Raw genomic sequence first — 21,173 nt, 5'->3', positions numbered from 1 at the left:
TCCATGGAAGAAAGCAAGTCATACAAGTTGTGGAATGTCATAATGGTGCATAAATGTCAGAATGTTCGGGGAGCAAACCAATCCTTTAATTGCAATCAACTGGCCAGTATAACCACACAGCAAACACTACCTCTAAATCTGACCCCTCACTATGGGCGGGTTGGACTGGAGTAAACGTATTTGATGTCAGGGGTTCAATTGAGGAGCTGCTATCTTCATTTGGGTCCTCCTCTATGAACAGTCTTGGAAGCTTTTCTGTTATATTCGGTTTATGGTGATAAAAACTCTCCTCTTCTACAAACACGCCCTTTGATTGGCTGGCTTTAATAATGGACACTAACTCCTCACACAGGTCATCCTCAGGATCTTTTGGAAACATGGTGTCCTTATAAGACAATTGGGAATCAAGTGCCTCAAAAACAACCAAGTCAGTAGGGCTGCACAATTTAGGAGAGTCTGTCTTGCTTGTTTTATTACGATCTTCGCTATCAAAGAACATCTCCAATTCTTTTTCAGTTAGGTCTAATGGTTTTTGGCTGCAGAGAACCTCTATGACACTGTCAGACCTGGGGCTGGAGTCAAATATGGGTGAGGTAGGGGAAGGAGTGAAGGTCGCAGAGGTGAGGTAGGGTTGCGGTGATGGGCTGGGCTCAGGGGACATGTAGGACTTTGGGGAGGAAATGGGAATGAAGTGGCCCTCTTTGAGCATAGGCGTAGAAGTGCGGGGAGCGAGGGCCAGAGAGCGACCCAGCGTAGAAGAGGCAGGAGAGGGGGAGATGGCAGAATCAAGCCCTATATAGTCTGGCTGGAAGTTGGAAGGGAAGGGAGGAGGTACGGGAGCAGGGGTTCCTGAAGGAGACAGACCAAGAGTTAGGGCCAGCCACTCGCTGGTGACGGCCTGGAGGTGCGCTGCTCTCTGCGGGCTGGGTGAGGATGAGGAGAGTGGACGGAGAGTTGGGGATGGAGAGCTGTAGAGGGTACGTGCAGATGGTGGCTTCAGAGAAAGAAGAGAAGAGAGAGGGAGAGAAATAGAAAGTGATAGTGATGATGCAGACTGGAAAAAATTAGAACTAAAAAGATAATGAATGTGACAGTAGGACAGATAAAAGAGCAACTAGATATAGCAACTAGAAAAAACATAAGACCAAAGATATATTTAAATGATACCCTCAGCATAGCTGGTCACCAGCATATGTTGTGTTTAGCCTGGCTTAACCTGCAAGATTTCCTTAGTCTACAAGCTTCTCCAAAAGACTATGCTTGTTTAATAACATGACTATGCTGGTCCATTAGCTAGACAAACACCAGACCAACACTAACCAACATAAACCATCCTTGGCCAGCATGGAAGTTCATTCAGGTCTTAGCTGGTCTTTTCAGCAGGGACAAAGGCCCAAAAAATTAATTGGACACTTAAGCTAGGCTAAGTTAAATTAGGCTAAACTAAAATAAAATAAAATACATGTTTCAAACCAAGTGCCATTTGCAAACAAATGATGCTACACTCTTCTCAGAACTAAACAATTCTGATACTTTTTAGTGGAAGTATGATGGAAGTTCCATATAAGTTCACACAAGCAGAGTAACCACAGGTGTAGTTCACATGATCTATAGCCATATTCCCCTAAGTTTGACAACCAGACAGTGTCCAGTGTCTTAACTTTGAAAAGTATATCTGTTTGAAAAATGTGCTTGTGATATCTTTCTTTAAATATATGCTTCTTGGTTTGATATTTTATTATCTAAAGCAATTGCATTCATATAATTTTAATTATATCAAATATCATTACATCATATACTGTATATTATATTAAATACTTTTTGCAGTCACTGTCTGAAGTGCAACATTTACATGTACTTGCTACACTCCCAAAAATATTTTAATCTGTTTTTAAGATTTCAATGACAAAATTCCATCAAATTGAATTGAATAATCTATAACTAAATTAAATTAAACCAATTAAATAAATAAACCGTTTTTTGTTTTTTATTAAAGATTGCTCAGTTCAATTTGATGGAATTTTGTTATGAAATTAAAAGCGTAAATCTTAAAAATAGGCTTATATATATATATATATATATATATATATATATATATATATATATATATATATATATATTATTTTTTTTTTTTTAAATAAGAAAAATATCAAACTGAACATTAAAACAACAGGCAACTTGTCCTGTCTGTGTCACATTAATTCACCTATACAGAAACTTCCTATACAATAACAGCAGGAACTGAGTGGCACATGTATAGCACAGCAAGTCACGTCCGACTTTTCCATCTTTTAATTAGCCTTCACTGGATACTGGCATGACAGTCTGGTTAATCTGATCTAATCCATGCCCTGCTGGACTTGTCTCGTGTGAGCAAAGAAATCAGCTTTTACTTTTGTTCTTCAGATGGAATTACAACTGAAGGGCATTAAATCTGAACTAAGGCTTATCTTACACAACAAGCCGTAGGTAATCTAAAGATGACAGAGGTGATCTATTTTGGCACTTGGAAAGTTGTCATCTGAGAAAGGATTAATTTTGTACTTGCCACCTTGTTGGCACAGATGGTACTGTACATAACCTATGGCAATATGAGTAACGCAATAAATAAAATGTATAACTTTCTTTGACACCACTGTTTGTTGGCATGGATCATGGCTTTAAGGTATGAGTCAGTACTTAAGATTATACAGCCACTTAACTGGATCAGAGTATATATTTTAAATATAAAAGTTACCTGAAATCTAAAACTGAATCTGTAATATGTGATGTGTAAACTTAAAGGTGAAGTGTGTAATATCTGCGCCACAAGCATCATCAAATGGAATGACCAAACACACACCACTGGTTGAGCCAATATTGCTGTGACAGGCTGGTCAGGATGCTCAGACAAAGCCACAGTGTATACTATACACTTTTCATTACCCACAAATGACTTACTTATACAGTAGTTGTCTCTGTATATTAAGCTGGGATAGGAGAAAGTATTCTAACACCAAAATAATCACATACTTCACCTCTAAAGGGATAGTTCACCCAAAAATGAAAATTCTCACATCATTTACTCACTATCATGCCAACCCAAATGTTTATGACTTTCTTTCTTCTGCAGAACACAAATTTAGATTTTTAGAAGACTATTTCAGCTCTGTAGGTCCATACAATGCAAGTGAATGGGTGGCAATTTTTTTATGCTCCAAAAAGCACATAAAGGCATCATAAAAGTAATCCATATGACTCCACTGTTTTAATCCATATCTTCAGAAGTGATATGATAAGTGTGGGTGAGAAACAGATCAATATTTACCGTATTTTCTGGAAATAAAAGTTGCACCTGACTATAAGTCGCACCGGGTCAAAATCCCATTGTTGAGAGAAAAAAAAAAAAACATAAGTCGCATCTCTGTAAAGTCGCACTGACAGAGAATGTATGCAGCAGACACTAGGACCCGGGAGAAGCCGCCAGACTTCCTTTCACCAGTTCAGATTAGGGATGGGTGATACCACTTATTTTCTTTTCAATCAGATACAAAGTACTTTTAGGCCTTTAGTATACCTTTATTAAATTTAATTTTTACAAATTCTTTGGATAAAATGAGTAACTTTAAATATTACTTAATTTTTTATAAATGTTTTATATAAAACCGCAAAATTAACCATAGATATTATTATATGGTTACTATTACTAAAACCAAGTTACCACATGGATACTACAGTAATGCTGTAGTAATGTGTGCTAAAGTCATGTTTACTACAGTCATGGTTACTACAATATTACTGCAGTAAATCCATGTTACATTTTCACAAGGGTATCATTTAATAACGAGGATTACATATCATTATAAATGTTTTAACAACTTAATTTAAATAAACCTGTAAAAATTGTCACACAAGCCCATTATAATACATGTCATGTCTAGTTTGTCATTACTTAGTGTGAATAACTCCAGATGCTGTTTTTCTGTCATTAGCTCAGGAAGACACTGCTCCCTCTTTGAACGAGCACTACGACTGAAAGGGTGAGTGCTGTCTGTGACTGCTAGTGTATTTTAGCATTTCTGCGTGTCAAGATGAGCAGAAGAAACAATAGTTCCAGTGCCATGCAACTATTCGCTAATATAATTATTTTTTCCACTTCGAAACGTATGATGTGCATTAATGTTCATGGTATCTAAATAATAATATCACTAGTTAAAAATACTTCAGAATCGAAATTTTTATGTGAGGAACGATATTCTTGACACCACATCAGTATCGGAAGTATCGATACTTAGTATCGATCTGCCCATCCCTAGTTCAGATGTCAAATGTGTTCAATAAAGATTACAGTACCTCAGAATCTACACATCGTATCAGTGTTTTTGGGCTTGTTTTAAATGGGAGAACTTGCTTTAAGTAATTGTGTCTAACAGTTTCTCATATTCTTCATGAAAGAAACGTTGCAAGTAAGACACATCTGTTTATAACATCTGCAACTCTATGCTGTGCACAAATAAACAGCTTTTAGTCTGTGAGTAAAACAATATGCCTGTTGTATTCTATTCATTCATTAACATTAGCAACTGTGGATATTTATGATATTTGCAACCCTCTTTGCAATGTATTAATTATCCTGTTCACTGACTGAATGTTTTTACTACGAGTGTGATGAAACATCATTTTGTAGGCATGTTGCGTTTGACAGAAAAATATTCTGAATTGGCAACTTTAAAATGCTCTGACTGATTTTTTTTCTTATGTTTTGGTTTGCGTGCGTTTGACCAGCCAACATCAGTTATGTATGAATAATGTATTTAAGTCACTTCTGACTATAAGTTGCAGGGCCTTTCAGATGATGTGAGAAAAAAAAAAAAAAACACGACACATTCCGGAAAATACGGTAAGTCCTTTTTGCTAGAAATTCTTCTCCCTGCCCAGTAGGGGGCGATATGCATGAAGAATGTGAATCACCAAAAACCCAAGAAGAAGAATGTGAATGTTATAGTGGAGATTGACTGAGCAGAAAGGAGAATTTATAGTAAAAAGGACTTAAATATTGATCTGTTTCTCACCCACACCCATCATTTCGCTTCTGAAAACACCGGAGTCGTATGGATTACTTTCATTCTGACTTATGCGATTTTTGGAGCATCAAAATTTTGGCACCCAATCATTTGCATACATGGACCAAAAGAGCTGACAAATTCTTCTAAAAATCTTCATTTGCGTTCAGCAGATGAAAGAAAGTCATACACATCTAGAATAACATAAGGGTGAGTAAATGATGAGAGAATTTTCATTTTTGAGTTAACTATTCCTTTAAGTGCATAAATGACATGATTAAATGGAACTGTAGTTGAAAACGTACCCTACTGCGCACTCTGTCACTGGAGTAACTGGTAGGCATTGTGGACCCGGGAGGTTGACCGGTACTTTGTACCGAGGACTTCTTCATGACGTCTACATAAGACACTGGAAAAATCCCTTGTTTGTTTGTACCTGGAATCTTGCCCTCAAACCAGTTCTGATCAACTTGACGCAGGAGAATGACATGCTCGCCCTGAAAGACACAAAGACAAAATGTTTGATGGCATACCTACAACACACCATGCAATAATACCCTACAAGAACACCCACAGCAATATCAAAAGGTATTAGGAAATACTAAGAAGGTTTCACACCACATCCTAACAAGACACGACAACGTTTTTATTTGTTATTGTTTTTTTTATACAGTAAAAGCTCAGATGCTGAACAAAGTAGTAAAATCACACCCAATCTTAACATATTTGATGTTTATTATGCAGCTACGATTTTTCGAAAATAATTTTGGACCAATGAGATTTCAGTGTGGGCAGAGCTACCCAGCACAACATAACAGAAACCATCACTTGTCAATGTTGCAAATGGTTAGAATGAAAACCACGAAACAATGAAAAATCATTTGTATTGCTTCGCACACTACTACATTGCACCTGGTTAGGCACAATATTAGAGTGCTGTAAAACTTAAGCATTCAATAAAAAAGTAGTTATTTAGCAAAAAAAAAAAAAAAAAAAAAAAGCTCTTAAAGTGTCACACATTAAGGTGTCCATTAATGAGCAGTTGCTGAAATTAAAGGATATTTATGACATCTGTACAGAGAAAACTGGACTTTTACTTTTCTTAATGAAAGCTCCACGTTAGTATCAGCATTAAAGTTGTAGCGGGCTACCGCTTCTCCAATTTCTCTGCTCTGAGCTGGAGGAGGAGGCCTCGCTGGCAGATGTCTCTCTGAAGGAGGGATTTTCTGAAGAAACAGGTTGAAAAGAAAAGGGTATATAACCTGCTTAGATTAAGAAGATTTTAATATATGGTAAAACTGAAACACCAATTCACTGAGCACACACCTCCACATAAGAGATGGGAAAGATGCCACGATGTCCACGATGCTCTCCTTCATACCAGTTATTATCTATCTGCCTGGTGATGTACACAGTCTCATCTTTCTTAAACGTCAGCTCTCTGGTGGGAAAATTCAAAATGACTACACTATATATTGTGAAATAATAAAATTATGCAATAGAAAGGACATAAAAAGAAAATAGTGACAGATCTGAAGGCGGTTAATACTTTGCTGTCTGTGCTTTGAAGTCATATATTGCTCTGGCTGGAAGTTTCTGTAAAGTGGAAATGCAAAAAAAAAAAAAAAAAAAAAGAGCAGAGAAATGAAACTTTATTACATGCTGTCATGATAAGGGTTTATTTACAATCTGGTCTAAGCACAAATACAATCTTAGAGTTTCTACTAAAACATTTCACCGAGCAAAACTTTTCCAATTCCCCTACCTCGTCAGGGGTCTGTCTCCTGCTCTGTGGTGTGTGGCGGCCAACATCAGGGTAAGAATATCCTCTAGATGTGTCCTGGTCTAGAATAGACATAGAATTAAAGAGATTCAAAGCCTCACAGAGATAAAAGATCCAACATCATTACATGCATTAGAAATAATAGCAAGGAAAACATGATTTTATCTGGAGTTAATGAAAGAAATGCACAATACATAAAAAAAATAAAAAAAATAAAATAAAAAGTAAATAGAAATATGGACATACTTTTTTGACAAACATACAGTTGAAGTCAGAAGTTTACATACACTTTAGACAAATACATTTAAAATCAGTTTTTCACAATTCCTGATATTTAATTGTATAAAACATTCCCTGTCTTAGGTCAGTTAGGATCACTACTTTATTTTAAGAATGTGAAATGTCAGAATAATAGTAGAGAGAATGATTTATTTCAGCTTTTATTTCTTTCATCACACTCCCAGTGGGTCAGAAGTTTACATACACTTTGTTAGTATTTGGTAGCATTGCCTTTAAATTGTTTAACTTAGGTCAAACATTTTGGGTAGCCTTCCACAAGCTTCTCACAATAAGTTGCTGGAATTTTGGCCCATTCCTCCAGACAGAACTGGTGTAAATAAGTCAGATATGTAGGCCTCCTTGCTCGCACACGGCTTTTCAGTTCTGCCCACAAATTTTCTATCGGATTGAGGTAAGGGCTTTGTGATAGCCACTCCAGTACCTTGACTTTGTTGTCCTTAAGCCATTTTGCCACAACTCTGGAGGTATGCTTGGGGTCATTGTCCATTTGGAAGACCCATTTGCGACCGAGCTTTAACTTCCTGGTTGATGTCTTGAGACGTTTCTTCAATATATCCACATAATTTTCCTTCCTCATGATGCCATCTATTTTGTGAAGTGCACCAGTCCCTCCTGCAGCAAAGCACCACCACAACATGATGCTGCCACCCCCATGCTTCACAGTTGGGATGGTGTTCTTCGGCTTGCAAGCCTCACCCTTTTTCATTAGACCAGAGGACATTTCTCCAAAAAGATCTTTGTCCCCATGTGCACTTGCAAACTGTAGTCTGGATTTTTATGGCAGTTTTGGAGCAGTGCCTCCTTTGCTGAGCAACCTTTCAGGTTATGCCAATATAGGACTCGTTTTACAGTGGATATAGATACTTGTCTACCTGTTTCCTCCAGCATCTTCACAAGGTCCTTTGCTGTTGTTCTGGGATTGATTTGCACTTTTCACACCAAATTACTTTCATCTCTAGGAGACAAAATGCTTCTCCTTCCTGAGCGGTATGATGGCTGTGTGGTCCCATGGTGTTTATACTTGCGTACTATTGTTTGTACAGATGAACGTGGTACCTTCAGGCATTTGGAAACTGCTTCCAAGGATGAACCAGATTTGTGGAGGTCCACAATTTTTTTTCTGATTTCTGTTGACTTTCCCACTATGTCAAGCAAAGGGGCACTGAGTTTGAAGGTTGGCCTTAAAATACATCCACAGGTACACCTCCAATTCAGTTCATCTCCTATCAGAAGCTAATTGTCTAATTGTCTAAAGGCTTGACATCATTTTCTGGAATTTTCGAAGCTGCTTAAAGGCACAGTTAACTTAGTGTTTGTAAACTTCTAACCCACTGGAATTGTGATATAGTCAATTAAAAGTGAAACAATCTGTCTGTAAACAATTGTTGGAAAAACTACTTGTGTCGTGCACAAAGTAGATGTCCTAAACGACTTGCCAAAACTATAGTTTGCTAATATTAAATCTGTGGAGTTGTTAAAAAATTAGTTTTAATGACTTCAACCTAAGTGCATGTAAACTTCTGACTTCAACTGTAGCTATGATGAAGCTGACTCGATCTTCCGAGAAGCATTATCGCTCAACATCTCTCCCATCCCTATAAAAATCCCAACAGTTATGTTATACCCATTCTTCAGACACAGATACCCAGTATAGAGCAAGTGTATTTATACTAAAACCCCAAATGGTGAGATGACATCTGTGCCAACCGCAGGCATGCCCATTTGCTCTGAAGGGTCTTCATTTATCAGCACTATGTGCATGCAAATGCATAACACATCAAATAACTGGTTTAATACTCATCACAATAGAAAATCTTTAGATCACCCAAAATAATTTATCTATGGTAGATCCCTGCACCTATGTCAGGCTTAAGAAAGTTGACTGTGTTAACATTCATCAGAGAATATGTTTCATCCCAAGCCAATAAAATCTCAAATCTGTTTTTAGATTGCATGCTTCAGCTGCTCAAGTCATCTGTCCAAAGCTATTTATGTAGACAGAAACTTCACAAAGTTACATCTCTTTTATGGAGAGCCCATACACAAAGATGTCCAGATAAAAACTAACAATAAATACTGTCACAAGGAAATAACTTCAAACTAGATAGGTAAAGTTTCTCAAGACACATTTTGATGTTGGCTTGGCAGCCTTGTCTGAATGTTTAAACCAGTTTTAAATGTTTGAATGAATAGATGGACAGATGGATGGATGGATGAATAGACATACAGACAAACAGACAGACAGGAAAACCCCTAAACCATGTCTGTAAAATAACAGTATGTTGACTTGACAAATTACATGAATAAATACAGACAGTAAAAAATTATGATGACGTAATGAGAAAATAAAAGAAATGAGGACAAAAGAAACTGACGATGTGGGAATGAGTCATGCATCTCTGCCATTCCGAAAATAATGATTTCTTCTTCTAAACAAGCACATTCACAAACACAGATGGAGCATAGCAATGGCTGAGGAGCAGATGGAGGACAGATGGAGAGAGAACTCAAGCACAGGGGACAGCAGGGGATTTGGGACACCAGAGACTTTGGGATCCACCTTGATAGCAGTATTCAGAGTTGTGATTCCTCTGGTTGTTGTTGCTGTCTATATGGTGGCGAGAGGCACTGTGGGACAGGTGCGAGTACTCAGGCTGGTGGCCATCTTGGCTGGGCATGCCATTGGGCTGTTGGTGGTACGAGCAGGGTTGGACCATTGGACTTCTTCTCCCCAGAGCATGCAGGGAGGAATTCCTCTCAGGAATGTTGGGCAGCAACTCTGCCAGCAAACTGTGGAGAATGCTGCTGTCTGGCAGGCTACCCCTGCGCTTCTCTGCACGGACGTGGTCGTAGATGTCTTTCAGGGCTGAATCTAGAGCCTCGTACATGCAGCTCTGTGATTTTGGCATTTGGGAGAAGCTCAAAGGAGACAAGTTCTTCCGGCGGAAAGGCACTGGGCTGACCAGGAAGGCAAGCTTGTTGTTGAGACCAAACTCGGATTCTTCCACTCGCAAATGTTGCCTTCGGTCCTGCTTGGCCCTCTCGTGCTTGATCATGGTGGTGAAACGCGTGTAGGAAGCCGGGCAGCGACCCTTGCAGGAACTCACAAGCTGCCTATGACAATGATGATGCTCACCCGACTTGCAGAAGTTCTCCGAGGAGGCGAACGAACATAGGTCAAAGTCTCTCTCGCTACAAAAGGATGAGCCCTCTAAGTCACTGAGATCCGACACCACTTCATCATGCTCACTCTCTGAGTAATCGTGTTGCATGGTAGAATTTTGTAATTGGTCACTGGTGACTTGGATGTGGATTGGCATGAGGGTATTTATCTTGGGGTATTGAGGTCGTCCATCAGGCGGGATCCTGGCTAGTGGTTCCTCATCCATTAATGACTCAATGGAGAGGCTATGGTTGGGGCTATTGGTCCTCCTAGAGGAACTCCTGGTCAGGCACTCATCCCCAAGGTTAGGCATGGATTTGGATTTCTGGATCAGACTCTCAAACTGAGAGATCCTGTTGTGCACCGTGTCCCGAGGCACCTCTTTGCTGCAGCCCTTGGTGCCGGTACGCCTGTCCTTACGCTGCTCACTCTCATACTTATGAACCCTGGCTTTGACAGAGCAGATCACGGTGGAGTTTATCAGCTCTTGCCGGTTGATGTGATGCATCTTCTTGTAGAGTTTGAGAAAGCCTGGCACATCATGGGCTGAGCGATGCCTGGTCCTTTGTCTAAGTTCCTCAGACTCATGGCTGTCACTGCATTGTGGTCCTTCTAGTTCCCCATTATGCAACAAGGAGTCTGTGCATTCTGATCGAGTCTGCACTTCTTTTTCCCTGCCTTGGCCCTCAGATAGGAGGTCATCACAGCTCCAGGATTTGAGCTTATGAGAAGCCTCTTCTGTGCTTATCCAGTAATCTAGGTTCTCTTGGGCAATTCGCCAGCCATCCGGGAGGCTGGAGAAGCCCTCTGAGATAGGCATGACTGAGAGACCATCCTCATTTTGCCCTTTGTTTAGATATGTGCAATTTGAGGTAGCATGGTTTGGACTTTGACTATTTAAATGTGCTGGGTGCATATTGCTTATATCCCCACCTTAGAAATCCACCACAAGCAGCATGGTAAAAAAGAGACATGAAAATACATTAAAAGGTAATTGACCCATAGGACAGAAAAGTCAGGGCATTGATACAACACTCTGGAAGAAAACGGGAAAGAGATCAGACATCTTGATCAACAAGCCATCTCTGAATAGAGAAGCAGCAATTGAAATGCTACACTACACTGGGGCAAGAATGTAAACACTAAATAATTAATTGAACTTTAGTCATGCAAAGGGAAATCCATCTAAGATTCTTCCTGCGCTGTGAGGAGCAAAACGAAAATTGTCTGTGAACCTTCCCCTAATGCCATTTTTTCAAAATAATGTGCATAAGTATGACTGCCTGTCTGAAGCCTACCTTTAGTCCTGGTGGAGGCAGGGGAGCTGGGGCTGGTGAGGGGATTCCTCTGGGAACTGCTGCTCCTGGGGGGCTCTGGTGGTCTGACTGAACTCTGTGTTGTGCCCACACTGCTCTGAGCCCTGGGCTGAGTGACTGAAGGTTCAGATTTCCGTCTTCTCTTGTTATCACTGAAAGAACTGCAGTGTATTTGGGTGACAATGACTGAGTTGTCATGTTAACATTGAGCAGAAGGCATTTAGAATGATAAAACCAAGAATTGATGAGAAAAATCACATAACGGTTACAGGTGAATTATTAGTTTACCTTTATTATTTTCAAAACATTGAAAATGAAAATTCTGTCATTATTTACTCACTCCCATGTTGTTCCAAACCCATACAATTTTCTTTCATCTGTGCAACAACTGGTTTGAAACAAGATTTGGGTGAGTGAACGAAAACAGAATTTAAATTTTTTGGTGAACTATTCCTTTAATGTCTATGGACAGCTTATGTAGCATGGCGTTTATTCTTTTAGCTTGCAAAAACAGAAAATGCTAAATAAAAATTTCAGTACAACTGGAGATTTAAGCATCCAGACTGGGACCCTGACATTGTCAGTGAGGAAGGTGAGGGGATTTTATGGCTAGTTGACAACTCACAAGAGCAGTTATTATAGCTGTCCCACCTGAAAATAACAAAATATCAAATCAAATAGCATTTGTTTAAGAAATATATGATAAGCACACTTTCGAGCAAAACATTTCACAAAAAGAAGTTTATTGGGTTTTAAACTGAAAAATATTTGCTATAAAAACATTTTTTTTAAAGTTATTCTGCTTGGACACGTGTGTGAACTTGAGGGTAACCAACCTCATACATCCACTAAAATGACCTTGTAAACAGTTGCTTAAAAGCAATTGCAAAAATGCCTAAGCAGATTGAAGTTAGTTCTGACAAAAGGTCTAGCATCATTTGTTTGTAGATGTCAAGAAGGTTTTATTTTGTTTTTTAATGGAAAGAAATGCAAACATATTCAAGTGTAGCTTAAGTGTCCAAATACTTTCTGGGGTCAAATAACAGGAGCGGGTAAGTGGACCTACCTTGATGGCTGTTCAAGGGTCCTGTCTGTAGCTGGCTGATAAAGGGAGGTCTGAAACAGATGAAGAACAAAGAACAGGATGAATTCTTCATTTAATATCCACACTTATTGCACAGCAAACAGGGTTAAGCAGGTCCCTGGATACCCAGTGCTCTCCTACCCAAATCCAAAATTAGTTAGAAATCTGTGAAACTCCCTATATCTGGATGATGTGCCATGGATAGCGGTCCTTTGAAAAGCTCAGCCACTCCCAGAATCACTAGACATGATAGATCACTTACGAGCATTTCTATGTCAAACAAAGCAGGGAATTCCTTGTACACATGGCTGGAGTAGATAATCATCTTCCTGTTTTCTGGAACTCTAAGCAGTGTTATCTAGAGCAACTCTTTAGACTAGCAGCAGACACCCCTCACATTTTTTTAACCCTCTTTAAAAGTAGCCCAAGCATGCAGTAGCAGGAATGCCTCCTCAGTGACACATTTACATCCAGTGAACAAAAATACAGCTCTGAGTGACAGATATCACACTGGCAAGCTCAAAATTGGGCTGCAAAGCCCTTGTTACAATTTTTAACAGTTCTCTGTTTGGATTTACAGTTCTGTTAAGTTCTGTTGGTTGTTATCGTCAGTAGAAGGGTTAACTGTATCTTCTTATAAACCCATTCAAAACATTGATAATACTTTAAAATAAGGTTGTATACATTAACATAAGTTAACATATTAAAAGTTAACATGAACTAATATTGAACAATACTTTTACATCATTTATTAATCTTAAAGGTTAATCTTGGTTTCTTTAACTAATATATTTTAAACATTGAAAGTTGTATGTTTACATTATTTTAAAAGCATTATGAATTTACTAACATGAACTAACAATGAACAATGGTATATTTTATAGTAAATTAACATTTAACAGATTGTCACCTAATTCATCAACTAATGTTATGATAATATATAGAACCTTACAATTAAATCATCCTATTTCTGGGCAAATTAATGCAGAATCCTGCAAAATTGCATGTCTGCCTAAAAAATAACTTGAGAATTTGAGTATATTTTGGACATAATTTAACAAAGGAACTGTACGTGGTTATCTGTCAAAGGTGTCAGTAAACGATATTTATAATGACAGAAAAAAAAAAAGCCCCTGACTGGAACAGGATATGTAATATGATACTGCAGGGGGCTCATTCAACTACTATAAGCACATGGACAGAATGACCAGAATGACAGGCAGGTGGAAGTGCTCTTGTCTCATGATGAAATATTTTATAATGCCGTAAAAAAAGACTGAGCTGTTATTATGAAAGTTGAAACTGATGTAATAATTTCTGCAGTGTATTGCTCCATTCGAAGCTATGGGCTTTGTGTTTAAAGCCCATGAAATCAAAATTTAAGTTGTCTGGTTTTAGTTTATGTCTACCAGCTTCTATTTCTATTCATCTTTCTCTCTCTCACCCTCTTAGTCAATCAATAAGTCATTGAACCAGTTAATCACTCACTCACTTGTTCATTCATTCATTCTTTACCTCCGTTCGGAATCGAGGACTGCTCTCTGGATTGTAATCAAGACGTTTTTTTGGAGGCTTCGCCCAAAGAAGGGATAAAGGATGAGGAGCAGAGGAGGGACAGTGGCATAACAAGAGAGTAAAGTCACATAACTGAGGAGAGGAAGAATGTGACGACCTCCAACTAAGTTACATATCAAAAAACATTGCAACTTTATATTAACACAACTTACTGCACATCAAGCCTTGTCAATTAAAGCCAACACTACACACACCTCGCACAAAGAGTGAGAGAAATGGAAGTCAGTGGAAGTCATGCAATTACTGGTTAAATTAATCCTACAACAGCATTTAAAATTTAAAACAGTAGTTTAATGTTTAAAATGTGCAAGAAATCTAAGGTGCAGGCCTAAAGACTAAAATGCTGGTGGATCAGAGCAGGACTCATTTACACAGAACCTGATCTTGGTTATTCATTAAACTGAACTGTTGGGTAACAGTGTCCAGAATTGTCTGCTCTTTCCAACCAGACATTTCAGACATGACCTCCACAAGCCGATGGGATTTACCGCACGTATCTGACCTTTCCACCCCGCACACCAATCACAAACAGCATGCCAGCAGCACCAAACCAAACACACAACTGGCCACACTTACCGGATGCCCAAACTCCAGTTCAGCAAAGAACTTATACCATGGCTCATTCTCTAAATCTATCTCCTCTGGTCTTAAGTTACTTGTCTTGTGTTGAGAATGGAAGGCAGTGGAAGAAGAGGAGAGGGATAAAAGAAGAGGAAGGGATGGAAAAAAGTAATCATGGGAATGTGACAATCAGATGCAGATATTAAATGAGGAATGTCTTCGACAAGAAAGAAACAAGGGGAAATTTGTTGATTTGTGAAGATTAAAAGAATGTAAAGCATTTCTATAATAGTTCTATTATGTTAATAAGGGGATCAGAGCAGTGCATTTCTATTTCTTTCCCGCAGAGGGCAGGAGTACACCATAACATTTTCAATGCAGAAAGACAGTTTCAGTAGGAGAAAATTGTTTTCTCCAACCTTATTAGTAACCTTGACCAAATTACACTGAAAGGGACCAGTAATTTATCTGTCCTCTCTCAATAAGTTACTCTACTGAGACTTGCCCTGCTGGAAACAGCTGAAACAAGCCTAAGATTGTATGCCGGTCAAAGCTGGTCTCCACGCCTGGCAAGAGTCTGAGTCTTTTTGGTAATAGAGCAGGGGTCAGATAATTTTTTTTTAATAAATACTGAAACCCCATTATGTAACAACTGTTGTCATGTCAATACAATTCTATTATTACAGTAGAACACACTTTTGCCAATGCACCATATTGTGTATCACTGATAGATCATAATGCTCGTGGCTGTGCAGACACATGTGAACCGACCAATTGACAGGATTTCATTAGTGATGCCTGATGCATTGTTTGTCTATATCTATAAAGCCATGGCACATTCATTGTAAAAGGTCAATGCATTTGTGGCTTCACATCCTAATTACAGTTATCCTGCATAAAATGCCTTAAAGACTTCATGTGATATTTCAAAAACTTTTTGTAGCTGACTTCAAACAAGCCATAAATGAAAAATATGATTACTTTTAAAATTAAGCTCAGAAAGCATTTTACTCTTTACCATCCTATCTGCGTCTTTCTAAAGCTTCACACAAAATCTCAAAACAGAAAACATAATTCAAAATACACTTATCACGTACTGCTCTCTCTTGCTCTAAAACAGAGGACTTCCCAGGCTCATAGTCAAAGATACTCCTGGGCTCTGCTCTGTATTTCCGTGTATCCACCTTCCTATCTGGAGGCCCCCACTCATTCCTTGGAAATATGAAATATAGAAAAGGATATGAGTGATACAAGATAAACAAATAGGCTATATCTGTATTCCAGACTTCACTCAAAAATGAAAACTCTGTCATTATTTACTCAACCACATTAAGTAAGCCATAAAAATTTATTTCTTCCATTGAACACAACAGGGCTACGTTCACACATTCAGTGTTTGGGATTGACAACCGTATTTACTTACAGGTGTGAGTCTTGAAATGTCCCGTTCATACAACAACTTACAGTAGCAGTTCAAATGCTGTCTGTATGAACGAACAACTGAAGTCACAACTGTATTCTAACAGCTGTAACCATTAGTGACAGTGACTAAAAGTTGGCGACATCCATAACACCGGCATGTCTTATCACAATTGCCACCGCGTTATTAAATAAATGAGTCCAATCGAGGCGCGAGTTCATCCATCAAATAATAATTAACCGACAGCGGCTTTGAATGCTTTTTAACGGTGTGCAGAGCGCAGCTTGTGTGTCTCGCAGCTCGCTCCCATGAGCAGCAGGTGGAAAACTGCATCTGAATCTTCAGATGACATGCAGCTCATTTCTCCAGATCCATGAGATAATAAAACCTCACATGAAACACACGAGACACACACGTGTACAGTGCAGCGTGTCTCTCAATGTACATGACGTAACTAACAACTAGTTGTCCAGTACGGTTCCATTTACACAGCATAGGTTTGCCGAGAATGCAGTTGTGAGACCTGAAAATTTGCGGGTGTCAATTTGGCTATAGAATGCAGTTGTCAAACCCGTAAATAACCATCCTGTGTGTGAACGTAACCATATTAAGTACTCAAAACAGGTCTGACAACCATATTCTGCTGCTGTGTGAACGTGGCCAAGGAGATGTTAGACAGCCTCAGTCACCGTTCACTGTCACTGAATGGAAAAAGATGCAATAAAAGTGAATGGTGACTGAGGACTGAGGATAACATTCTGCCTAAAGTCTCCTTTTGTTTTCCATGGAAGAAAGAAAATCATATGGGCTTCGAACTAGAGTAAATTATGTAAATTATGACCAAAATTTGATAATTCAATCATTCAATAATTTTTCACAAATGCAATCATTTTGAGGTGAACTAATCAAATCAAACATAAAATTTGACAATCCTGAAGTAAAGTTCTGTTTCTGATTGTGAACAGATGGATGGTTCTTACATGTCGGGTGTGCTCCTGCCTCTCTGTGTTGTGTCTCTGTACTCTGCTGACACTGAAGTGGGCAGGGTTGAGGCAGCAGGCACTCTGACACTGCATATGCCGTTATCAGAGACACTCTTGGTGATGGGCTGGTAGGTGCTGGTTTTAGGTGCTGGATGGGACTGAACAGGATTGGATGGGCCATGCTTATCTGAAATAAAAACAACAAAATAATAGCTATATACTGTGTATATATATATATATACACACACACACACCAATCAACCACAACATTAAAACCCTCATGCCACCAAAAACGCCAACCCGCATTACAGAATAGCATTCTAAGATGCTATTCTTCTCACCACAACTGTTCAGAGCGGTTATCCGAGTTAATGTAGACTTTGTCAGTTCCAAAAAGTCTGACCATTCTCTGCTGACCTCTCTCATCAACAAGGCATTTCCATCCAAAGAACTGCTGCTTACTGGATGTTTTTTGTTTTAGGCACCATTCGGAGTAAATTCTAGAGACTGTTGTGTGCGAAAATCCCAGGAGATCAGCAGTTACAGAAATACTCAAACCAGCCTGTCTGGCACCAACAATCATCCATGCTATTATCTAATCAGCCAATTGTGTGGCAGCAGTGCAATACATAAAATCATGCAGATACGGGTCAGGAGCTTCAGTTAATGTTCACATCAACCATAAGAATGTGGAGAAAATGTGAACTCAGTGATTTGGACTGTGGCATGATTGTTGGTGCCAGTTTGAGTATTTCTGTAACTGCTGATCTTCTAGGATTTTATAATTTACTCTGCATGGTGCCAAAAACAAAAAACATCCAGTAAGCGGCAGTTCTGTGGACAGAAATGCCTTGTTGATGAGAGGTCAACAGAAAATGGCCAGACTTGTTCGAACTGACAAAGTCTACAGTAACTCAGATAATCGCTCCGTACAATTGTGGTGAGAAGAATAGCATCTCAGAATGCTGTTTCGAGATTGGGGTTGGCGCTGATTTGGCGGCACGAGGGGGACCTACACAATATTAGGCAGGTGGTTTTAATGTTGTGGCTGATTAGTGTATATATATATATATATATATATATATATATATATATATATATATATATATATATATATATATATATGTACACACACACACTCACACATAAATACATACAGTATATACATTAACTGATTTTTTCATAAAATGAAAAATGCTGTAAAATAGTGCTTTATACATTAATATTTATTGTTCTTATTGTTTAGAGTTTACACTTATTTTATTTTTTTATTTTTTTTCACTTTTTGCCATTTCATCAAGTTTGCTTTACTCTAATGTGAAGAATAAAAAAGCAATAGTAGTACCAGTATTTGTAATGGGATCTGTGGCAGTGTGAGACCCAGACCAGTCATTCTCTGTGAAAACAAATAAGCAAATATGAAAATTAGCATAGATTACATAACATATTTAATAATGTAAAAAAACTAATTTGTAAACATGACTTGGGAGTAAGATAATTAAAAAGACATAATGAGATGCAAATTGAAGGTTTTGATCCTTTGACCCCTGTAATCCCTGCAGCATCCCCCTGACAGCCCATTTCCAGTAATGATCCAGATCTAATCCACAGCCTGCTGAGTAAAGCTCTTTTATTATCACTCCTCTTAAGTTGCCCTTCTCCGCAAAAAACTAAACCCTTAGCAGACAGGTCCATAATCACACAGAAAATACAGGACTTTATAATGTCTGAATTCATTAAAGCCATAGTAGCAAGTGAATATTGTATTAAATACCCCTTAAAATTACAAAATTGAACAAAATTACTGTCTATCTATGCCAAATATAGCATAACATAGTGCATTACAATTACACAAACTACTGTATGCAGAAACCATAATCTTGTTCAACTTTCAAAAATGAAAAAAGTATAATTAAACATCTGAAAAAATTAAACTGAAGCAAAAATTCATATTGAAAGTAGAGGTTGACCGATAGTGGATTTTGCCAATACCGATAACAAAGGTGATGGGAAAGGCCAATGACCGATTAATCAAACGAAAGTTTTAAAAATCAATTTATAGAATGTCAAACAATGTTCCTATTCTTTCTTTACTATGATGGGCACAGACAACATCAAAAATGAATAAAACCCCATATGCAATTTATTGTTCAACCAAAATCCCAATAATAACTAGAAAATTTTTTAGATTTGGTGCATAACGCAGGACTTTTAAGTATAAACAAGCCCAAAATGACCAGGAAAATAAAAAATGGCACTCCATGTCAAAAAGGTTGCCGTACCCCTGCTCTAGTTGATAAAAGATAAAAGCACGTAAAAGTATGATCGGCATGCTATTAATTATTTCTTCACATTCTTTGATGGTGAATATGATGAGTAATTAATTGGTAAATATAAAGTATTCAATCTTACCTGGTTTATGCACCACATGAATCTGCTTGAACATGGACTTATACCAGTCTTTTGGCCTGTCAACAGTCTAAAGCAACACACAAAACAGGCACTTTTTAGATTACAGACCTCCTGAGACCTCATGAGACCTTTAAGATCAAGAATACATGGTCCAGAAGCATAGTTTAAAAAAAAAAAATAGCAACCAAATACCCTGCGTGAGCTTGAGTCCAAAGCTCTGGCATCAAAAGGCTCCTAAAAAAATGCTGACGCAATCTGCCTCACTATGTTAAGCTGAGAAAGACTCATCAATGTCTGTTGGCACATCAGTGATGCTGAGCACATCTGCCCCTGTTTCCCTGGGGCTAAATAAAACTGTGGGAAAATGCAATTTACTGCATGAAACAAAACTGCCAGTCCCATGTGACCTGAAAGATTAATTATAGAATTGCCAATTATAGGTATTCACTTCCAAAGATGTAGCCAATGGCAATAAAAAACCAGTGAGGCAAAATGTCTCAAACAAATGTGTACTAAGCTTTTTATGCTTTTATTGTTATCGTTTTTTTTTTTTTTTTATCATTCTGTTGATTAATAAGCACAGCACAAAAAACATTTTGTAATGCAGTAAGTTGCATGACACAACTATGGAAACAAAGGAGTAGCATTCTGCAACAGCAGTCACTCACCATTCGTATGGCAATAGGGATCCCGGACTCATCCACAGGACCGATGCCAGCATAAAGTGGAGCTTTCCCTGTTGTTTCTTTCCTCTCAGTCTGTGCAGTTTGTGCAGGGCAAACAGGATCCACGTTGGCGTAGATCGGAGTGCTAGACCCAGAGGCTGAAGCGAAGAACACAGGGTCAAGTTAGAGTGTGTGAGTTTTTAGTACTCCTGGGTCTAACCAACGTTCCCACGTCAGTTACTGTGAAATGCAGCCAGGTCAAGAATACAGCGGCATCACAGACTGTAATTCCAAATCAGAAGAAAGAATCCATAAATATGTTGCAGGATTCCAGGATTCCAGCAAAGAATAAGCTCAGAAAGCAGCTGTCCAGGTACAGTCTGGCTGCATATCCAGGCATTCAAATTGAAGCCTTTTAGGAAAAAACAGTAATTCTGAGACAAAGGCCCGCCTCACGCAAAAACACAGATGCTTTAATCCCGGTGTCTCAGCTCCGCCCTCACCACAATCCGCTCTGTCATTCAGATTCAAGCTTAATCCCCTGCATTTGCCACTTGGGATTAGAGAGATTGCTGGGCGCACATTCAGAGCGGACCGGTCAGGACACAATTAGCATCACATGGCTAGTTAACACCACTGCTTAACTGCAGTCCGGTCACGCTTTCTTCACTCATTAATGCTTCATTAGAGCTTGGCACCTCATACCAGTGACTTATCAGAGACCAGGGAGGCCAAATTTTCACAGCTGCACTGCAAGGCATATGAGCTTCATTTAGCCGTATAGTTATCCTGCGTTCAAGTCCTACTTCACTGACTGTAGGCATTTGACAGACACTTTTATCCAAAGTGACTTACTGTATAGCATATAT

At 38.6% G+C, this 21,173-nt stretch overlaps 1 protein-coding gene across 1 annotated transcript in view; it reads right to left on the bottom strand.

Annotated features, from left to right (window-relative positions):
• Window positions 1–21,173, bottom strand: part of LOC127418204 (sorbin and SH3 domain-containing protein 2-like) — an 80,238-nt gene that overhangs the window by 5,934 nt on the left and 53,131 nt on the right. The window contains exons 7-22 of the mRNA XM_051658654.1: window positions 20,308–20,462; window positions 19,640–19,706; window positions 18,573–18,623; window positions 17,225–17,414; window positions 15,922–16,036; window positions 14,840–14,923; window positions 14,204–14,260; window positions 12,671–12,720; window positions 11,587–11,765; window positions 9,686–11,221; window positions 6,808–6,887; window positions 6,592–6,638; window positions 6,369–6,483; window positions 6,140–6,268; window positions 5,348–5,539; window positions 131–994 (exon numbers count right to left, since the gene is read on the bottom strand). Of these exons, the coding sequence (XP_051514614.1) occupies window positions 131–994; window positions 5,348–5,539; window positions 6,140–6,268; window positions 6,369–6,483; window positions 6,592–6,638; window positions 6,808–6,887; window positions 9,686–11,221; window positions 11,587–11,765; window positions 12,671–12,720; window positions 14,204–14,260; window positions 14,840–14,923; window positions 15,922–16,036; window positions 17,225–17,414; window positions 18,573–18,623; window positions 19,640–19,706; window positions 20,308–20,462 (3,911 nt within the window). The remainder of the gene's footprint in view (window positions 1–130; window positions 995–5,347; window positions 5,540–6,139; window positions 6,269–6,368; window positions 6,484–6,591; window positions 6,639–6,807; window positions 6,888–9,685; window positions 11,222–11,586; window positions 11,766–12,670; window positions 12,721–14,203; window positions 14,261–14,839; window positions 14,924–15,921; window positions 16,037–17,224; window positions 17,415–18,572; window positions 18,624–19,639; window positions 19,707–20,307; window positions 20,463–21,173) is intronic.

Source organism: Myxocyprinus asiaticus, chromosome 27 (assembly GCF_019703515.2).
Source record: "Myxocyprinus asiaticus isolate MX2 ecotype Aquarium Trade chromosome 27, UBuf_Myxa_2, whole genome shotgun sequence".
In the NCBI taxonomy this organism is placed as follows: Eukaryota; Metazoa; Chordata; class Actinopteri; order Cypriniformes; family Catostomidae; genus Myxocyprinus; species Myxocyprinus asiaticus.
Note: the sequence above shows the minus strand (reverse complement) of the source record. Positions and strands in the feature narration are given on the sequence as shown.